At 51.8% G+C, this 18334-nt stretch overlaps 8 protein-coding genes across 8 annotated transcripts; 4 read left to right on the top strand and 4 right to left on the bottom strand.

Annotated features, from left to right (window-relative positions):
- Positions 1–337: 337 nt before the first annotated feature.
- Positions 338–1998, bottom strand: CGGC5_v006960 (Non-reducing end alpha-L-arabinofuranosidase BoGH43A; the record flags this gene model as incomplete). The annotated part of the gene is made up of 2 exons (XM_032019853.1): positions 338–1770; positions 1833–1998. The coding sequence occupies 2 exons, from the start codon at positions 1996–1998 to the stop codon at positions 338–340; spliced, it is 1599 nt and encodes a 532-aa protein (XP_031883061.1).
- A 262-nt stretch (positions 1999–2260) lies between these two features.
- Positions 2261–3817, bottom strand: CGGC5_v006959 (uncharacterized protein; the record flags this gene model as incomplete). Its single annotated transcript, XM_032019852.2, has 2 exons — positions 2261–2422; positions 2477–3817. 2 exons carry the CDS (start codon positions 3815–3817, stop codon positions 2261–2263), a joined length of 1503 nt encoding a protein of 500 aa, XP_031883060.2.
- A 688-nt stretch (positions 3818–4505) lies between these two features.
- ecdC-4 (Major facilitator-type transporter ecdC) lies at positions 4506–6204 on the top strand (the record flags this gene model as incomplete). Its single annotated transcript, XM_066151773.1, has 4 exons — positions 4506–4566; positions 4638–5367; positions 5519–5765; positions 5824–6204. 4 exons carry the CDS (start codon positions 4506–4508, stop codon positions 6202–6204), a joined length of 1419 nt encoding a protein of 472 aa, XP_066008628.1.
- Positions 6205–6822: 618 nt separating this feature from the next.
- fmo1-7 (Thiol-specific monooxygenase) lies at positions 6823–8948 on the top strand (the record flags this gene model as incomplete). Its single annotated transcript, XM_032019850.2, has 8 exons — positions 6823–6959; positions 7022–7610; positions 7670–8044; positions 8095–8331; positions 8681–8700; positions 8758–8810; positions 8866–8894; positions 8943–8948. 8 exons carry the CDS (start codon positions 6823–6825, stop codon positions 8946–8948), a joined length of 1446 nt encoding a protein of 481 aa, XP_031883166.2.
- Positions 8949–9681: 733 nt separating this feature from the next.
- BOA1-9 (Oxidoreductase BOA1) lies at positions 9682–10780 on the bottom strand (the record flags this gene model as incomplete). Its single annotated transcript, XM_032019849.1, has 4 exons — positions 9682–9932; positions 9988–10334; positions 10390–10616; positions 10676–10780. 4 exons carry the CDS (start codon positions 10778–10780, stop codon positions 9682–9684), a joined length of 930 nt encoding a protein of 309 aa, XP_031883165.1.
- A 1003-nt stretch (positions 10781–11783) lies between these two features.
- On the top strand, positions 11784–13216 carry MCH5-4 (Riboflavin transporter MCH5; the record flags this gene model as incomplete). The annotated part of the gene is made up of 2 exons (XM_032019848.2): positions 11784–12249; positions 12300–13216. The coding sequence occupies 2 exons, from the start codon at positions 11784–11786 to the stop codon at positions 13214–13216; spliced, it is 1383 nt and encodes a 460-aa protein (XP_031883164.1).
- A 122-nt stretch (positions 13217–13338) lies between these two features.
- Positions 13339–14480, bottom strand: SAT2 (Short-chain dehydrogenase/reductase SAT2; the record flags this gene model as incomplete). Its single annotated transcript, XM_032019846.1, has 2 exons — positions 13339–14003; positions 14081–14480. The coding sequence occupies 2 exons, from the start codon at positions 14478–14480 to the stop codon at positions 13339–13341; spliced, it is 1065 nt and encodes a 354-aa protein (XP_031883207.1).
- A 2425-nt stretch (positions 14481–16905) lies between these two features.
- On the top strand, positions 16906–18268 carry sdnN-2 (FAD-dependent monooxygenase sdnN; the record flags this gene model as incomplete). The annotated part of the gene is made up of 2 exons (XM_032019844.1): positions 16906–17201; positions 17266–18268. 2 exons carry the CDS (start codon positions 16906–16908, stop codon positions 18266–18268), a joined length of 1299 nt encoding a protein of 432 aa, XP_031883214.1.
- Between the last annotated feature and the right edge of the window lie 66 nt (positions 18269–18334).

The raw sequence follows: 18334 nt of genomic DNA, 5'->3' as shown, positions 1-18334 counted from the left end.
CAACGAATCCCTATGGTAAAGTCTGAAGCGGCGATGAGTCCCACGAAGTATTCTCGTGAATATAAAATAAATGCTGTAGATATACCTCCACGAGAGAGGGGGGATATTGCTTATGGAGGGGTGAATGGTCGTTGGCATGATTACGTCATGAACCTCGGCATTTCAGGACCACGAATGAGGAGACGTGAAGTCAACCTCATGCGCGATGATCTGTTTTCTAGATCAAAATATTTACTTGAAACTGAGCGCAGAGACAATTAATCTCAAAGGAGTCGATTCGCCACAAATGCTTTATTCCCGATCTCCAGGCTTTGTCTGAGTGCCTCGGTCTGACCATCTACCACACCAAGCTCTTTTGTCCCTCCACAATGAACTTGTCAAATCTTGCCTCCTTTCCAACACCCTCGGCCCCCAAAGCATGGGCGAACAACCCAAAGATCGGTCCCGTCATCTCTCTTGCAACCAGATCCGCTACACGTGCCGACCCCGCTTGCTTCCAATCCTTGTCATCGTCCTCGCGGTAGGAGAACCTGTAATCCTTTGCCGACGTCTCAACCCGGAAGCTCAGTGAAGCTGCCTCCGAGCTAATTGCCAGGAACACATTCTGCTTCTTGTCTTCCGATGTGGTTGTGACATCAAATACCAGCCGCGACGAGGCAAAGTCGTATGCGAGAGAAACATGTCGCAGCGCGTCTTTGTAAAGAGCTAGGCCTGCAACGACGGGGTCTCCCGACTTCGTCGCCGAAAGGTCCAACCTGACCGAGGCACTCGCGTCCATTGCCCTTTGCCGCTTGCCAACGAATGTAGCTGTACCGGATGGCGATGAGATGCTGGAACTGCTCGCACGAAGTCGAAAAGCCCTCTCGTCACCCTCTCCGCTGAACTCGTACTTCTCAAAGTCCGGATCCCGGATGTAGACCAGATCAATATCCTTCGGCGACGGCGGGAGATCTTTCCTCGCTCCAATCGATTCCTTCACCTCGCGCTGGAACTCCATCCTCGGCTGCTGCACACTCGGCCACCCTCCCTCCGGCCACTCCACCACCGTCAAAAACGTCTCCCTCCCCAAAGGCGGCGCCCCATCCTCATCTCTCACCCCCAACACAGCAGCCCACCAGTCCCCCTCTCCATCCCGAAAGAGCTCTCCATGCCCGATATTCTGCACATACTCCGCCTTCCCGTCCGCAGTCATGATCGGGTTCCCCTCCCACGACTCAAACGGGCCCCAAATACTCTTTGAGCGCCCGATACTCAACATGTGATGCTCAAACGTCCCGCCCTCAGCCACAAGCAGATAGTACCACTCCCCGCGCTTATAAAAATGCGGGCCCTCGGTATCATACCTCGCAAACCCGCCCCAGATCTCCTTGACCTCGGACAGCGCCTTCCCCGTCGCGATATCAATCTCGAACTGCTTGATTGTGCAGCTGGGCTGCTTGAGGCGATCGATCATCCAGCACCCCTGCACGTACGCCCTCCCGTCGTGGTCGAAGAACAGACTGGGGTCGATGCCGTGGAAGGGGAAGTAGATCGGGTCAGACCACTCGCCGGCCCATATGTCGGCGGTGCTAACGTAGAAGTTCTCAAGGCAGAACTCCCCGTCGCGGCGGGTTGCGTTGGTGCAGATGATGTAGAACCTGCCCTCGTGGCATCGAATGGAGGGGGCGAATAGGCCTGCGGATGATACCATGATGTTGCCCGTGTCGAGGGGCATTACCGCTGTCTCGGCGCGCTCGAGACTGAGCTGCTCTTTGCGGTTGATCGCGTTGCCTTTGCGTCTTTGTTAGCCACGGCCCTGGAAGACATCCTGAGATACTGAGAAGGGCACAAACCAATGTGTTTCCATTCTTGCAAATCTGTCGACGCGTATATCGGGATCCCGGGGAAGACGTGAAAGGACGAGGTAGCAAGGTAAAACACCCCGTCGACGAAGACCACGGACGGATCGGGCGCGAAGCCGGGGATGATGGGGTTGCGGAATGTTTTCGTCTCTGCCATCGCAGGATATGTCTTCCGGCTGCGAGATTTCCTAGATCAGGTCATTGCCTCAACCTTCTTGCCTCTGCCCCTCGCTCGTCGGCACCTCAACCTTATACCACCCCGCGCGTCATGTAGTGGGGATGCGGCCAGATGGGGGGTTGCGGGCCCAATTCTCCGCGGAGGATTATGCACGCTAACAGCCCACTTCCGATGTTGGAAGAGAACCCACTTGGCGCGGAGAGAGATGAGTCCAGGCTTATTGGAAAGGACGTGGCCGTAACTAGCGGTCATTGCTCAGCTCATCCGAGACCCTGGAATTGAGTCGCGCGAGTACGTCCAGCAGCGTGCCGAACAGGGACTTGGCGCGGGCGGAGATTGCGTCGTTGGTCACACTGTGGATTATTTCAAGCAGAGCCACGCCGACTTGACGAAGTTTCTCGACCTGATGGAGTGTTAGCTGAAGTGAAGGTTCGAGTCATCCACAGACCAGACTTACGCATGGCTCCCCGTTGGCTTGGAGCGCTTCGAACGGCAGTTCGGTGACAATCTCTACCAAGTCACTCGCGATCTCCACTTTCCGAAGGGAAAGCATCGTCGGGTCGTCGGTGACCCCGAGAATCTCTACAAATCCACGATCGGCGAACCGACGCAGAAGCACAAGACGCAATGCATGTAGCGTGACAAAAAGATTTGCCTTCTGCGTGGCAAAGGAGCGGCTCCGGAATCGCGCCGTGGCTTCGTTCATTGCCGTATCTGCACTGGAAGAAGGTTCTCTTATCCAAGGCGGACAGTTGTGCAGGATGCTCGTGAAGTCGAAGTATGACTGCATGATGCTGCTTCTGAGAGTCGTGGTATCTGGGGGGGTTGTGGCGGCGGAGCTGCTCCTGTTTTGGAGGCGAGTCAGGAGGTTCAGGTCGATGAGCATTTCTGACGCTGTGTACCAGAGGCGGAAACAGAGATAAAAGCCTACGCGTAGTTGGTCTTCGAAGGCGACGTTACTTGAATCATGAGCCGAGTCCATTAGTCCGCATGTCATGTTCTCGTCGAAGATTGTCGTGATGGGCGTATGCAGGCACATTTGATGTAGAGAAATAGGCACCTTCTGCAGAATAGAGGCAGACTTGTCACCAATGTATAGGTGCCAGAACGCATTCCTCCTCAGCTGAGCCTCAGGCCACTCGAGCCCTCCAAAACTCGTCTCATCATACAGACGCATCTCTTGGACAAGACGCAGAGCTTCGCCCATAACATGCCACGAAACCCTTGTCTTTCCCAGCGCGTGAAGCGCATTCGAGTGGAAGTACCGGATAATCACCGAGCTGCTTTCTGGATGCTCGACGTCATAATCCTGATACAACCGAAGAGCCTCGCGTGACGTCCTGAGAAAAGGCCATGCCAACGCGCTGCCTGGCGCGAAGAAGTCACTCGGCAGACTGGATGAGACAAATGCGCATACGCCTGTCAACAGAGCAAATGCACGGATTGTCGATACGTCCGAAGTGGAGGGCCCGGTGACCGAGCTGCTGGGAATCGCCGTTTCGCCCCGGAGAATTGGGACAACAACTGGGACGGCTTGGCGCACCACTGGCTCGCAGATCACCGGACCTGTGGGAAACTCCCATTGCATGTAGAGGTCGATGCAAGTGGAGAGAACGTGCTCCAACGGCGCATATGGCAGCGCCTTTCCGAGCGCTGAGAGAAGCTCGTCTTGCGCTTCGCGGAAGGGACTGATTCTAATCTCGGCTGGAGGGCTGGAGGTACTCAGGCAGGAAACTTCTGCTTCGGCGTCGATGCCAGGGGAACTGTCGATAATGTCTGGCGAGACAGCCTCGGCCATTGTCTGCTGAACTGCATTCCTAGTTCGGGCTCGGCGCTCATTCGCGTCTTTGTGTATTTTGAACGGAGGGCCTCTTTTCTTTGCCGGGACGGTGTACTCGCATGCCAAAGAAGACATGGAGCAGTTCGAGCACCGAGGTTCCTTTGCATCGCACTAGCAAAGTTAGCAACGAGTAAATATCGGCCGGATCTGGTCGCTCACCTTGACCTTGCGCCGTCTGCACCCATCGCATGCTCGTTTCGTCATCTCAAATAAACTAGATGTTGGGGTGCAGTGTATTGTCAATCCAATTCTCCGAATCGCCGAGCACGTGTGCTGAAGGAGGTATTTTAAGGGGCAGCTGACTCGGTAACAAAGACGGGACATTGACAATCCTCCGCGGAGAATCACAGTCGGCCAATCATGAGAGCCAATTTGGTGGGTTTGCGGGGATCGCAACATTCTATGTGGGGGCTTCCAGAATCTGCCCATGGGGAAACATGTGGTTCGACGGCTCAAGAAGTTGGGGATGGTTGTATTCAGACTAAATAAACCTGGAGCGGCCGAATTATAAGTACGATGCGGAGGGCCTTCATTCTCTTGCATATGGAGCAACCGGAACTTACTTGCCTCACTTTGACTGTTCCATGTATTACACATCAGCAGTAGCGCGACAGGAATCATAGGATCAACCGTAATGTCAACTACAATGGAGAAGCCGACCTCTGGCTTTGCAGAGCTTTCCAAAAACAAGAGAGTTCTGTCATGGTGTAAGCCCGACCCTTCATCATGCCGACATTTGTTTCCTGCGCCTTCAACTCACTCATAACTCCTTGAACAGGCCTCCTCATCTTCATCTTACCAATCAACTTCGGCTACGAGCTCGCTTTGGTTGGAAACATCCTCGCCATACCCTCCTTTCTGAACAAATTTGGAGTCACGACAGCCACGGGAGCAAAAGAAATCAGCACTCATGATCAGCAAATCCTCAATGCCTCAACCACGATCGGCGTCTTCGTCGCAGCGTACACAACTGGCTTCATCTCCGATATCATCGGCCGCCGTCTCGTTGTACTCCTGGGGTGCGGTCTCTGTATCGCGGGAATTATGGTACAAGGCTTCTCGAACTCAATCATGATGCTCTTTGGCGGAAAGCTCATCAGCACTGTTGGCTACGGGCTAGGCCACACCCTCGGACCGGTCTACGTCGCCGAGATTGCCCCAGACTCTCTCAGAGGCGTATGTCTCATCCTGATCAACACCATGATTGTGCTCGGACAATGGTCTTGCGCCTTGGTCGGATACGGTGGCTCTTTCATCGAAAGTGACTGGGGATGGAGGCTGCCCGTTTTCACTCAACTGGTGCCCCCCGTTTTGGTCCTCGTACTGGGAGGCCTTTTGCTGCCAGAGTCACCCACCTGGCTCCTGATGAAGGGAAGGAGGGAAGAAGCCGCCAAGGCATTGCGGAAGTTTAACGGTCCGAAGCACAATGTCGAGGAAACGCTTGCCATCATGGAGACTACACTCGAGAAGGAGAAGGAGCTCAACGACAGAGGTGCATCATACCTTGAGTGCTTCAAGGGGCCCAATCTCCGCCGAACCACCATCGTGGTCGTCGTTTATCTCGCGCAACAGCTCGCTGGTAGCAACTTTGTAGCATCTTACCTCCCGCAAGTCTCTTCCATTCTTTCATTCGAACGCAATACTGACCGGTCAACACAGGTACTTCTTCACAATTGCCGGCGTAGGCAACCCAATTGGCATCGCCCAGGTCTGCTACAGCATCCAGCTCCTCGGAAACATCTGCTCCTGGTTTCTCGTGGAACGCACCGGCCGACGTCCTCTCATCGTCTGGGGCATCATCTCGATGTCAGCACTACTGCTGCTGATCGGAGGTTTAAGCGTGATTGAGAACAACCAGCAGGCGCTTGCTGCAGTCGTGGCCTTCATGGCCCTTTGGGGTTTCCTGGTAAGTCTTCTCTCCCAAATCTTGGCCGAAATGGCAATTAACATCTGACTCTTCTCAGTATCAACTATCCATCGGCGCTGTCGCTTTTGCTGTTGGGGGCGAAACACCGTCACCCCGCCTGCGTCAAAAGACCTACTCAATCACGATCATGAGCAACACCTCCGCCGGCTGTCTTGTTACCCAGCTGATTCCGTTTCTGATTAATCCAAGCAACGCAAATCTGGGTGGAAAGGTAGCCTTCGTATTCTTTGCACCGTCTTTGATCTGCTCCGTCTACCTGTTTTTCTGCTTCCCTGAGATGAAGGGCCGCAGCTACCTTGAGCTGGAAGACATGTTCCAGAAGGGCGTACCAGCGAGGAAGTTCAAGGATTACAAGTGTGAAGTGGAGACGGTGGAGGGCAAGGATGGAGAGAAGGTCGCCGTTGTGCTCAAGGATTGATATCCGACAAACTCTAGAATGATGTGGCGACCCTCAAAGCCGAGTTAAGTGTACGGCACTTATTTCAATTGGAATCGTCTCGTCTTTGCGTGCAAATTGAACTGAAGTGGTTCGTTAAGGCTCGCACAATCCTTCTTACCGGAGGCCGATAGTCAGCTGCGCACGCAATTTGCTGACCGGGGCATCCGGGAACCCACCGGAATGGCGACATCGGCGCCGACGGCCGCAACGGTGAACCCCCGGAAGGATTCTACGTGGAATAGGGAGACTTTTCATAAAAGCTCACACCCTATTTGATGTCAAGATGCGTTCACTCTTCCGCGACATGGGGTTGCTCCCGTTGGGGAAACGGGGAGTCTTCCGACCCACCTGACGTGCTCGTGTTCCATGAAGACGCAATTCTAACACCCGTGGCGCAATCAACCAACAAATCATTGGGTCAGATGAGCGCGCATGATTGTGCGCTGACCTCTTCAGCGACTTTAAGAGGTGTCGATTGAACTGCGAATAAGCTTTCAGCCAGTTTCCCTGGCATTTCAAACTTTCTCTCTCTCATGAGCAGGTGTAAGTGGCGTAAAGCAAAACAACATCACTCAATAAGGACCAAAGTCGATCAACATGGCTGGGAAGATTCGCCGGGTGGCTGTGATTGGCGCCGGACCGAGCGGTGCCATCGCAACCGACGCCTTGGTCAAGGAACAAACTTTTGACACCGTCCGAGTGTTTGATCGGCGGGCCGTTCCGGGCGGCACATGGTAACTCAAATCCACGAACGAACTTCAAGCCCAGGATGGGAAGTCTAACTCACGCAACATAGGATCTACACCCCTCATCTACCAGCAGCAATCCCATCCCTGCGCAAGCTCCTCGATGGAAACGCTGACGCCCCCGTCCCCATCCCAACGCAGCTTCCAGCGCAGACCGAAAAGTCAGAAGCAGTCAACAGTCACCAAATCCGCTTCTCAGACACAGCCCAGCATGAGCATCTGCATACAAACATCACGCCTGAGATCATGAGCTTCACCACGGAGCCTTTCCCCGAGACGTTGACTGACCGCATCCGAGAGAAGTACGGTGATGATGCTCCGTTTCGGGGTCGCGGTCAAATCAGGGACTGGGTTGAAGACATATTTGTGCGAAATGGGCATGAGAAGCTGCTTGAGCTCAGTACTACAGTCGAACTTGCGGAGAAGAAGGGCGATGAGTGGGTTCTCACGCTGCGGAAAGAGCTTCCAGGAAAGGATCAATGGTGGCAAGAGAGATTTAATGCCGTTGTGGTTGCGACTGGTCACTACAATATTCCTTGGATACCCGACATCAAGGGAATCGCCGAGTACGATGAGAGGTTCCCGGGAAGGATTGTGCACAGCAAGCACTTCAGAGGCTCTGATAAATACAAGGGCAAGGTACTTCACTCGCCCACTCTACTGCCCCGCTGGGAGTTGTTTAGCTCACAAGATGCCAGAAAGTGATTGTTGTTGGAGGATCCGTTTCCTCACACGAGCTTCTTCACGAATTCCTTCCGGTCGCGCAGCACCCGGTCTACGCTTCTCTTCGAGGCGATCCAATTCCCCACTTCGGCTGGGAACCTTTCACGCATCCTCACATTTCGATTCAAAAGCAAATTGTCAACTTCTGCTCCAAGACGGGGACCATTACATTCGAAGATGGCACCAAAGTAGAGGATGTCGATCATGTAATCTTTGGCACAGGCTACACATTCAGCTTCCCATTTCTGCCTAAAGTGCAGGATAGAGTGGTGCAAGCTGACCGTCGCTTGCCGGGCGTTTACTACCACACGTGGGATATCGAGGACCCGACGCTCGCTTTCCTCGGCATGGTAAGTGGTGTCCTTTACTCCCGCATGACCGGGTTGCTAACGTCAAACAGTGTGGTGGAGGCTTTACATTCAGACTTTTCGAATGGCAAGCTGTCGCTGTCGCTCGACTTCTTGCTGGTAGAGGAAACCCGTTGCCATCAAAGGAAGAGCAGAAAGAATGGGAACGAAAGCGCGTTGCCGAGCTCGGAGGCGGCAAGGCGTACTACACCATCGCGCCGGACTACAAGACTGTCTTCGAGTACTTCAGAGCCGTCGCAGGCGATCCTGAACCAGGCACAACTGGCCGTGTATTGCCGCCGTTTGACGACAACTTGTTGGACGTTTGGGCTACGATGGGAACAGCTAAAACTAAGTCTTGGCAAGCCTCTCGAAAGAAGGCGGAAGATGAGCTTGAGGGCCAGAAAATCAGGGCCCGACTCTGATAAAGGCCCAAGAACAGCTAGGGTTGGGTGCGTAAAATATAGAGATATATTGGATTAAATGGTGATGAATAAGTCGATTCTGTCATTGAGATATCCGCGGTGGCTGACGTTTCTAATCACCGTGAAGCCAGGATAGATTCTCCTTTGCTTTACCTTGAACTTCGGCACTTTTGACGCATTGACTGTTCTGAAGAATTGAGTTTTTGGACTTCAGAGACTTTCTTCCTCCTCCCTGTCAGTTCTCGTGCCCCCTTTTGATTTGGAAAAGGTCCTTATGAAACCTTTCGCAAGACCACCCAAGCTCGTTACAGTCCTCTTCCAAAACCCGTTTATCGATTCAACTGGTGATTTGGCGACGTCTATAACGGCACCTGGGGACTTTTGCTCCCACTTTTGCAGGCAGTCGCGGCATAGCCCTGCGCCGCCTGGTAACCTCTCGTCTTTGCCTGTTGATCGATACTAACAATCGAAGCCAGACTTAACGCACCTTTCGCAGCGAATTACAGTCGGAGTATTGCGTATCCGATGACCGCAGTCGTACGTATAGAAAACGTCTTGGCACATGATATGACGAAACCGATATCGGGAGATGTCACGTAAATATCTGTATACGGTGCTGTGATCAGTAAAAGACAGTTATTGATGCATGCGCCGAGCGGAGGTATGCTGCTTTATCTAGAATAAGGTAGCCCAGATTACACACATTACGTCGGGGGACTCTGCTTATGTAGGGCATCCAAAGCAGAATCTGCTGTCTAGCTTTAACATGCCATTCTTGGTTCTATCCTGCATTGGTTTTGCCCCTCATAGGCTGGATAGAGCTCCAGCTAAAATATGCTCAGTGAAGGCCAAGCACAATGGTTCGAACAGACCGAGAAGCTAGCTAAATCAAAAAGAGCTGTCGCAATTGAAAACGTGTCTTGTTTTACTGAAAGCAGGAAAGGTTGAGCAAATTCGTCGGTGACACCAGCAGGTTTTAGCTTTGCGGTACGTTAGGGAACCTGGCAACAAAGAAAGGATCTAGTCTACCAGCAGTTTATCATGCGAGATCAACTGTTTAGAATGGGTGATTGTGGTCACTTTTATACTTCTCAGAATCTTATGCTGACTCATGAATTGTACTTCGATTCGTTGGCTTTGCTTCCAAGGTGAATTTCCCATCAAAATGTGGGTGCTGAAAACTGGAATTGCTACGTAATGTTGATATGTCCATTCCTACCATTTGTCTTTCCATGATCCCTCAATGACTTCCTCTGCCGTCTTGGTGACGATGTCCGGAAACTTGGGCTTGATATTGTTTTCCTTCGGTACGAGAAACTGCTCAGTCCCCGCATAATAGTGTAAAATTGCGAATAGCCTTTCCGACTCCTCTGCGCCCAGGCCTATGTCCGGAAAGTCTGAAATGAACGAGATTTTGCCCGACTTCAATTTCTCAAGGTCATCATAAGCGACACGAAATTTCGCCCCTAGTTGTTACTTAGTACTGCTAGGCGCTCAGACGGTTCGTAGAAGCGGACATACCTCGTGCTTTCTCGGAAATTTCAAGAATCTCGGATATCGCCCGCGTCTCCGCGATGATGCTGCTGATTTTATCCCACTTGTCCAGGTCCATCAGGCGAGCGATGAACTTAACCATGTCCTGCGAGGCGATGAAGTTCACCTTTGCAGAGCCGTCTCCGGGAATGACAGCCCACTTCTTCTCCACATTCACCATGTTGACCCAAGGGTGCATGTACGTCTTCCAGTGCGGCATGCCGAAGTAGTCCAAGAAGAAGCCGTTGACTACCCGAGTATACTCCAGATTGGTGCGATCCAGCTCATCAATTGCCTCAAAGACGAACTTGGCAAGAGGGCTGTCCTCGATATGCCTGTCGAGTCTTAGCATTCATGCACGTACTACTATCAAGATGCTCGGCCACGTACTCTCGCTTGTGCAGCATGTCATAAGCACTGACTACGAACCGCTTGGTCGTGCTTGATCTGTCGGCGGCTTTAACCAGCTGAACCTGGGATACGCTGATCTCTGCTGTGACTACACCCATAGCGCTAATGACTGTGTCGATTTTGTTGGTCTCCAAAATCTTGGCGGTTCCCTCAATGTCCGGGTAATTGACCGCGAGGTATTCGACTCCATCTTGGGGCGGACGAGTCTGTGAGAAATATTGGCGTGCGTGCTTACGACACAGTCAAATACGCTTCTTTTGCTTACCGCTCTTGAAAGCACAAACACTTTGTGTCCGCCGTGTTGAACCAGACCGTCGACGATGGTTCGCCCAACTGGTCCTGTGCCACCAGCAACTGCAATGATAGTCATGATGGGTGTTAGTTTCGTGTGCGTCAATTCGTGAAACGAACTCGGGATATCATCAATTGAAATACCATCACTCGAAGAAGTTGGCTGCATATATAGGAATTTGCCATAACGCAGGCGCTGCGACCCCGCGATTCATATTCCGTTGATGCTTAGTGGGCACTTCTGCTGCTACTGAATCGGTGTGTGACCCTGAGTTGGTACTACTGCCCGATGTGGAATAGGTACCTAGTAGGTAGAGGTAAGACCCAAAACATAGAATAGGGTAGAAAACAAAAGTAAGATCCAAACATTCAATCGACACAGAGACAGTACTTGCGCAGCCGATTAACCTTGCTTCTACGTCAGGTTCTCGCAGTATTTATAATCAAAAGGTTCAGTATATTTCCACTTTTGGAGAAATTAAGCAGCCCACCTTGGTGTGGCTCAACACGCAGCGGACACTAACTGTAACCGTTAACCGTCATCCCGCTACAACCCAACTCCAGTCCATTTAAACCCCTCTCAACCTCGCACAAAGCAGAGGAAAAAAACGGCGAATGAGAATAAACCGAAGTCACAGTGCATCGAATCGAATCAGTAGTCTTGATGTGTACGGGCTTTGCTCGGGGCTCCGAACCGCGGAATATTTTAGCTTCAAGGCTTCAAGGCATGTGTCACCACCTCAGTTGGCGGAGACTCCGCGAAAGTGGGGTACAATAATTTGACCCGAAAAGGAAAAAGAACCAGCCGGACATTTGGAATCCCGATCATCCTCTCTGCCGCGCTCATGATGAATGCCGTCTCTCATTTAGTATTTTAAAACATCGGGTATCGAGAACAAAGCGGTGAAGTCTCAAGACACGGACAATCGACATCAGGCCCCAGATTATCATTTACGACTGAAATGGTGATCACATGTCGTGGCCGTGATTTTAGTTACTTCTTTGCATAGAAAGACTCTCTCTTTTTTTTTTTTTTTTAACCGAATCGTCATTTCAGAAAACCAGCTTCAAGTGGTTTCAACATGACATCGGAGATCGCCTTGCAAGAGTCAACTACATCGCAATCAACCTCCATCCGCGATGAATCCGGAAAAGGTGTCGAAGATGCCAAAATGAAGAACGAAGCGGTGCCGGCCTCTAGGGAAGACACGAACCCAAGCCTGCCACAAGAAGATCTTGAGGAACCGCTTACATATCCTGAAGGAGGATTGCAGGGCTGGTGCGTGGTTCTGGGTTCTTTCTGCGCCATGGTGTCTGTGTTCGGATTGCCCAATACTGCAGCCGTGTTTGAATCCTATTTCTCCGAGAACCAATTGAGTGAATACAGCCCTTCTCAGTTAGGGTGGATATTCTCGATATATCTCTTTGTTTTGTTCTTGTTTGGAATTCTAGCCGGGCCAGCCTTTGACAGGTATGGCCATCGAGGGTTGGTCGCTGCGGGGAGTCTGGTAATGATTGCCAGTCTAGAGATTCTTAGCTTCTGCACAGGTAAGAGCATCCTAATCACTACCCAATGATCACTGACTGATTCCCGTTAGAATATTACCAGATCATCCTGACTTTCTCCATCATGGCCGGTCTTGGTGCATCCCTTCTCAATACTCCGTCGTTCGCCATCATTGGGCACTGGTTTAATACCAGGAGAGGCCTTGCGATGGGTCTCGCAGCAACCGGTGGTTCATTCGGAGGCGTCATATTCCCCTTTGTATTGCAAGCTGCTCTGCCGAGATTCGGTTTCGCATGGAGCATGCGCTTACTTGGCCTGATTTACCTCATCTTCGCAGTACCAACAAATCTTTTGATGAGAACACGTCTTCCACCAAGCGAAAAGTTCGATTCCATCTGGCCGGATATACGGCTTTTCAGAGAACCAAAGTTCGCCTTTTGCTGTGGAGGTGTTTTCTTCATGGAGTACGGGGTTCTGATTCCGCTCACGTATATCATCTCTTTTTCCATGAGTAAAGGGCGCGATGCAAGCTCAAACTATTTACTGCCCATTTTGATCAACGTAGGTAGTATCATTGGGAGAGCATTACCTGGGTTCGTTGCCGATCAAATTGGACGTTTCAACACCATCGTCCTCACCGTCGGTCTGTGCACGATATCCGTCTTCGCTATCTGGCTACCGGCGGGTAGGTCATGGCCAGCGTTGCTTGTCTTCACCTTCATATTCGGTTTCGCTAGTGGAGGCAACGTGAGCCTCATTCCGGCTTGCATCGGACAGCTCTGCGATTCTCGAGATTACGGGCGGTTCCTATCTACAGCGATGCTGTCCGCCAGCTTCGGAACTCTTCTTGGCATTCCCCTTGGTGGGTTGCTGCTGGGAATCAAAAACCAAGAGATGGCATGGACAGCATTGATCTTGTTTTCCGGGTTTTCATATGTTGTATCCCTCGCCTGTTACATTGCAGCCAGAGTGCTAGCAGTTGGTTGGAAACTCAATGCAGTGTACTAGCATCCATGTAGAATCAATACACACCGCAACCTTGTTCATAGCCACCTTCTCATCCTCGGTTCCTGCCCCGTCACTGATCTATAGAAGGTACATACTTCCCATGGGCATGTTTTAGAATGTCCTCACTCCGTGAAAACCTTGCCAGCGCGGATAACTTCCAGCACGGCGCTGCTATGATCCCACAGCTTCTGCCTTAGCGCGTCCTTGTCCACCGAAGCATATTTCTTCGCAGCATAACAGCTCTCACCATTCCAGGTCAACATATACGAGCCACTTCCAGGTTGTCCATCGGTTCCAGCAATGGCAGAACTGCTGACCTCGCCAATGCTGTCAAGACGTTGCGGCGGGTAGTAAGATGGCGATGCCAACGACACCATCCGAGCCCCTGACTCTTCTAGGTCCACGTCCACGCCAAAAAATGGCAGGACCTTAGTGAATAGGATGCGTATCCACCAGGGATTGGTTGGGTTACCCATGCCCTCGTGCACAACGAGCCCGGGATAGATATGGATAAAGCGTAGCTTGCCCTGGTGCCTCTTTGCCAACTCCTCGAAAACGAGAGTGTGCATGTAGCAGGCGTGAGATCGCGCTTGCGAATAGTTGTAGTGAGACAGGTCACGCAGTGAAAGGTCATCGGGGTAGAGCTTGCCTTCCATGCCTGCGGCGTAAATAGATACAACGGCGGCTGGAAGTGACGACTTTAAGACCAGAGGCATGAGCGACGTGATGAATGCGATGCGGCTGTAGTAGAAGCGGGCCATGGTCCCGTCTAGACCCTCCTTGGTGTCTGAGAGTGAAAACACGCAATGAAGGTCAGCCTAACTAAATCTTATCATAAACGCCGGTATTCGTGGTGGATCGTACCTTGTCTTGGCAGAAATATAGTCCCTCCATGAGATAGCAAGAGGAAGTCGATCCTCGCAGTCTCGCCTGTGGCAGACGCATTGCGCTCTTCAGAGGAGATGATCTCCTCGCAAGCCTTGTCTACTTGTTCAACGAGTGATAAATCCTCGACTTTAATGTAGTGATATTCGCCTGCCTCATAAATGGCGCGACATTCTTTCATGATCTTCTCTGCGGCATCAGCGTTACGGCCAACGAGGTAGGCTCTCAGACCCTGCCCATTGAGTTTCGCGACGGCGATGGCTAGCGCCCTCAGGCTAAGAGGCCCGATGCCTCCAGTGCCGCCTGTGAAGACGGCGACGAGCTTCTGGCTTTGTACCAACTCGCGATTGATGGCGTGGACGGTATCCAAATTGACCATGGCGACAGATGAGGTATGTCTCAGTTTCACAGGTGAGGTGTGACGCGTATCGAGAAGATGTGGCTGGATTTGCCTCAGAGGCAACACCTAAGGGAAGCCCCCTCATCCTTTATAAATAAGGGAGTCAACTGCAGCGGCAAACCACTGTTGTAAATGCTTAGAAGAGCGTGCCTCAGTCAAAAGCCACTGGTCAATGTGATGGAATGCAAGAGTAAGCCCTAGCCATTTCAAGAGGCGGAACACGGCAGGCTAGGGACCTTTGGTATCAGGACCAATCGTAAGGACTCTCAAATACGACGGGAGGTTAGCGTCCATTCCCTCGGGCTGAAATAGGGCCCTCCGATTCGACGGAAGTCGCTTGTCGTGTGGCTTGTAAATCGTTCGGACGCAACATGGGTAACATGCATAAAACCCGAACCCGAGTTTTAGCGCGATGCTACCAAGACTGTTTTCCTCTATGACGCTGATGATCCATCTGCGATATTCCACTTCACAAATTTCAGCCTCATCGAACATAAGCTAAGAGAGCTCGCATCGCAACGGTCATCGCATGCAAATCGCCCCGGATATCCCCCGGATATCGCACGTTACATCTTCCCTCGACACCCACTTGCATGGACTGGCTTCGAATCCCTGTCAATCCCTACCAGCGAGAACAAACGTCGCATCATGATCGAAGACACGTTTTCAGTTCCAGCTGAATGCGTAGAGCCGGGTACCTGCCGGGGGACAGCCACAGTGCCAGATCCTACCGAACAAAGCGCCGATGTATATCTCCCTCCGAAGCGCTCGCATAAGAAGTCTCGCCTCGGCTGTACGAACTGCAAGCTGCGCAAGGTCAAATGCGATGAGACCCGCCCAGCCTGTCGCTCCTGTAGGATACGTCGGACAAAATGCGAATACGCACCTGTGGCTTCGAGGAAGTCTCCAGCATCTTCGCCTTCTCAAGATTACCCGGCAACGTCAATCACCTTGTCGGAACGTATCGCAATGAAACCGAGGATAGTCCATGAACCTTTGATCTGTCTTCCAACCACCGATGCTGTGGACATGAGACTGCTGTGGTTCTACACCTCCTCCACATGCAAGTCTCTGTCTTACGTGGACGATACGCAGCGTCCGATAAACGACATGTTACAGACAGTTCTAGTTGAGCATGCCTTCGAGGCGCCCTTTCTGATGAACTCGATTCTCGAGCTCGCGAGCCTTCATATGCAGAGCCTAGGACAGGCAACCGAGCCAACCCGTGCCCTCGTGTATCAGGCAAGGTCCGTTGAAGGGTATCGCAGGGCCATTGAAGCCGCACAGCCAAGCACGTATGGTGCTCTTTTGGCCAACTCCGTACTGCGACCTATCCTTTCGACACAGTCGTTTGGGGAAGTATCGTCCAATTATCTTCACATTCTGGACTGGCTGCTTCTATGGCGAGGTGTGGAATCAATCATCAACATCACCAGCGCGTCATCTATCAAGACGACTGGAATGGCACCCTTATTTTCCCGACCGCCCATGGATTTGATTGCATCTACCGCCGCAATCCCGAAGGACTTACTCCTCATGATATCATTCATAGACCGGGGCGATCCTGACTTCACCGACCTTCAAGCCTATCAGAACGGCCTAAGGGCACTGGGTTGTCTGTTCGACAGCCTGGGCCGGGGTATTGACTCTGTCATGCTTTTGCGCATCATCACCTGGGGTACCGGAGCGGTAAATGGTATTGTTGACCTGGCGAGGGCTAGGAGACCGAGGGCTCTCGTGATAATTGCACACTATGCCTGTTTCCTGAAACTACTGCAGGGTGTATGGTGGCTAGCAGGCTTCGGTCAACAGTCCCTAAAGGCCATCTGCCATGAACTTGGTCCTGAGTGGCAGTCGTTCCTGAACATTCCGTTGTCAGCAATGCAAGTAGATGATCACTCAGATCTATGTTCTATATTGCTAGGCGCTGTAAATCGATAGGGTCATAATCATTGCGAACTCACTTCTGAATAATACTTCGCGAATATCTTGCCTTTTAGCCGCCCCCAAGCCGAAGAGTTCAAGTGACCTCGCGGATCATTACACAGAACCAGTGGCTCACGTGAGATGCACAATCCCTGCCTTGATCTCAAAATGGTGGCGTTCTCGGGTTCGGGTCCTTAGCTCCTTCGATCGGCTCTCGGGGCGTAAAGGGCGGTGCCCCACCAAACGCAAACCCGAACCCGATGAATGAGTGCATCGACAAGTCTGAAGAGCCCTTGGATAATGATGAGCCCTACTCTTTTGGTTCTAAATTCATTAGTGTTATGATGTGTATAAGAAAGCAATCCCATCCCTGGTCCTTCAGTCTGCAGTCAATCAACCTTACTATTTACTCACGCCTGTTCACAACTAATCTGTTACAACGACACATCTCTACTCTCACTGAATTCAGAGTAGAAACATGGATCATCTGAGAACTACAGCTATTATTGTCGGCGGTGGCCCAGTTGGCCTTACTGCAGCATTGGCTCTCACGCGGGCAAGCATTGACTTCATCCTCCTGGAGCGACGAAAGGAAGTTGTCGTTGAAGAGGGGTCTGACATGACCATCCTGCCAATGACCATGCGCGTTATCGATCAGATGAATCTTTCCGATCCGTTATCGAGGATTTGGAACCCAGTCTCAGGAATTTCACGAATTGATCATAAAGGGCGAGGCATTGGTGAATTCCGCGTGTTTCAATACCTACGAAAAAGGTACGTTACAATGAAGCAGAGATTTTGCAAAAGGCTGGCTTACTGATGACACGCAATTTTGCAGCACTGGGCATTACCCTTATGTTCTGAGCAGGAAGAACCTGCTAAACACGCTGTACGAAGCCTTACCAGAGGATGCTCAGAGTCGGATCTTCACCAGCAAGACCATCACTGGCATCCACAACTCGCCAGACAGCGTCACAGTCTCTTGCACTGATGGCTCCAAATATTCCGGAAGTTTCATCATCGGAGCCGATGGTGCTTACAGCGCAGTTCGAACACAAATGCGAAACTTGGCACTCGACTCGGGAGTTCTGAGCGTCAATGAAGTGAACCCGTTCACCACGACCTACCAAGCGCTGTGGATCCGCTTTCCGACCGAAAGACTGCCAAGCTGCAAGCCAGGATCAGCAACCGAGACTCACGGGTCTGGAATCGCGACTCAGCTCTTCGTGGGTGAGAAGACAGCAACGGCCGGCATTTACAGGAAACTGCCCAGACCCACGCGCACATCGACGCGCTACAGCGAGAAGGATGAAGCAGCTCTCGTCGAGGAGTATGGACATTTGCCACTTCTGGAAAGAACAGGAAGCGATACTCCCGTCTGTCTGAAAGACGCGTACGAGGCGCGGCTGGGGTCCGGATTAGTTGACCTGGAAGAGGGTGTTCTCCAACACTGGAGCTGGAACGGCCGGATCGTCCTCGTTGGAGACGCAGCCCACAAGTTCACGCCCAGTACGGGATCCGGTGTCAACTTTGGGATGATAGACACTGTCGTCTTGGTGAATCATCTCCACACTCTTTCGTGGGCCCATCGCGAAGGAGGAAGCGCATGGGACGCTAGATCGCTCTCTCAAGCTTTCGCAAGGTACCAGCAGGAACGTTATGAGGATGTGAAAGCCGGCTGTCAGCAGTCAAGTGGCGCCACAGCCATGGCTACATGGGCAAATGTGGGCTTGATGCTTCTTGATCAATATTTACTGCCGACTCGCTTCATGCAATGGTTTCTCGGAATGCGGATTGCGATGCAGGCTAGAAGCAAGGAGGCTGTGGGATTCAGATTTTGAGGAGAATTTCTCATGTCTTGTCAATGGGTTTGGACTTTACTTTGGAACAGGCATAGTCATTTCATA

Source organism: Colletotrichum fructicola (assembly GCF_000319635.2).
Source record: "Colletotrichum fructicola Nara gc5 chromosome Unknown KSG_Nara_v1_contig04, whole genome shotgun sequence".
In the NCBI taxonomy this organism is placed as follows: Eukaryota; Fungi; Ascomycota; class Sordariomycetes; order Glomerellales; family Glomerellaceae; genus Colletotrichum; species Colletotrichum fructicola.
The sequence above is the reverse complement of the archived record's forward strand: the minus strand, read 5'-3'. Positions and strand labels throughout refer to the sequence as shown.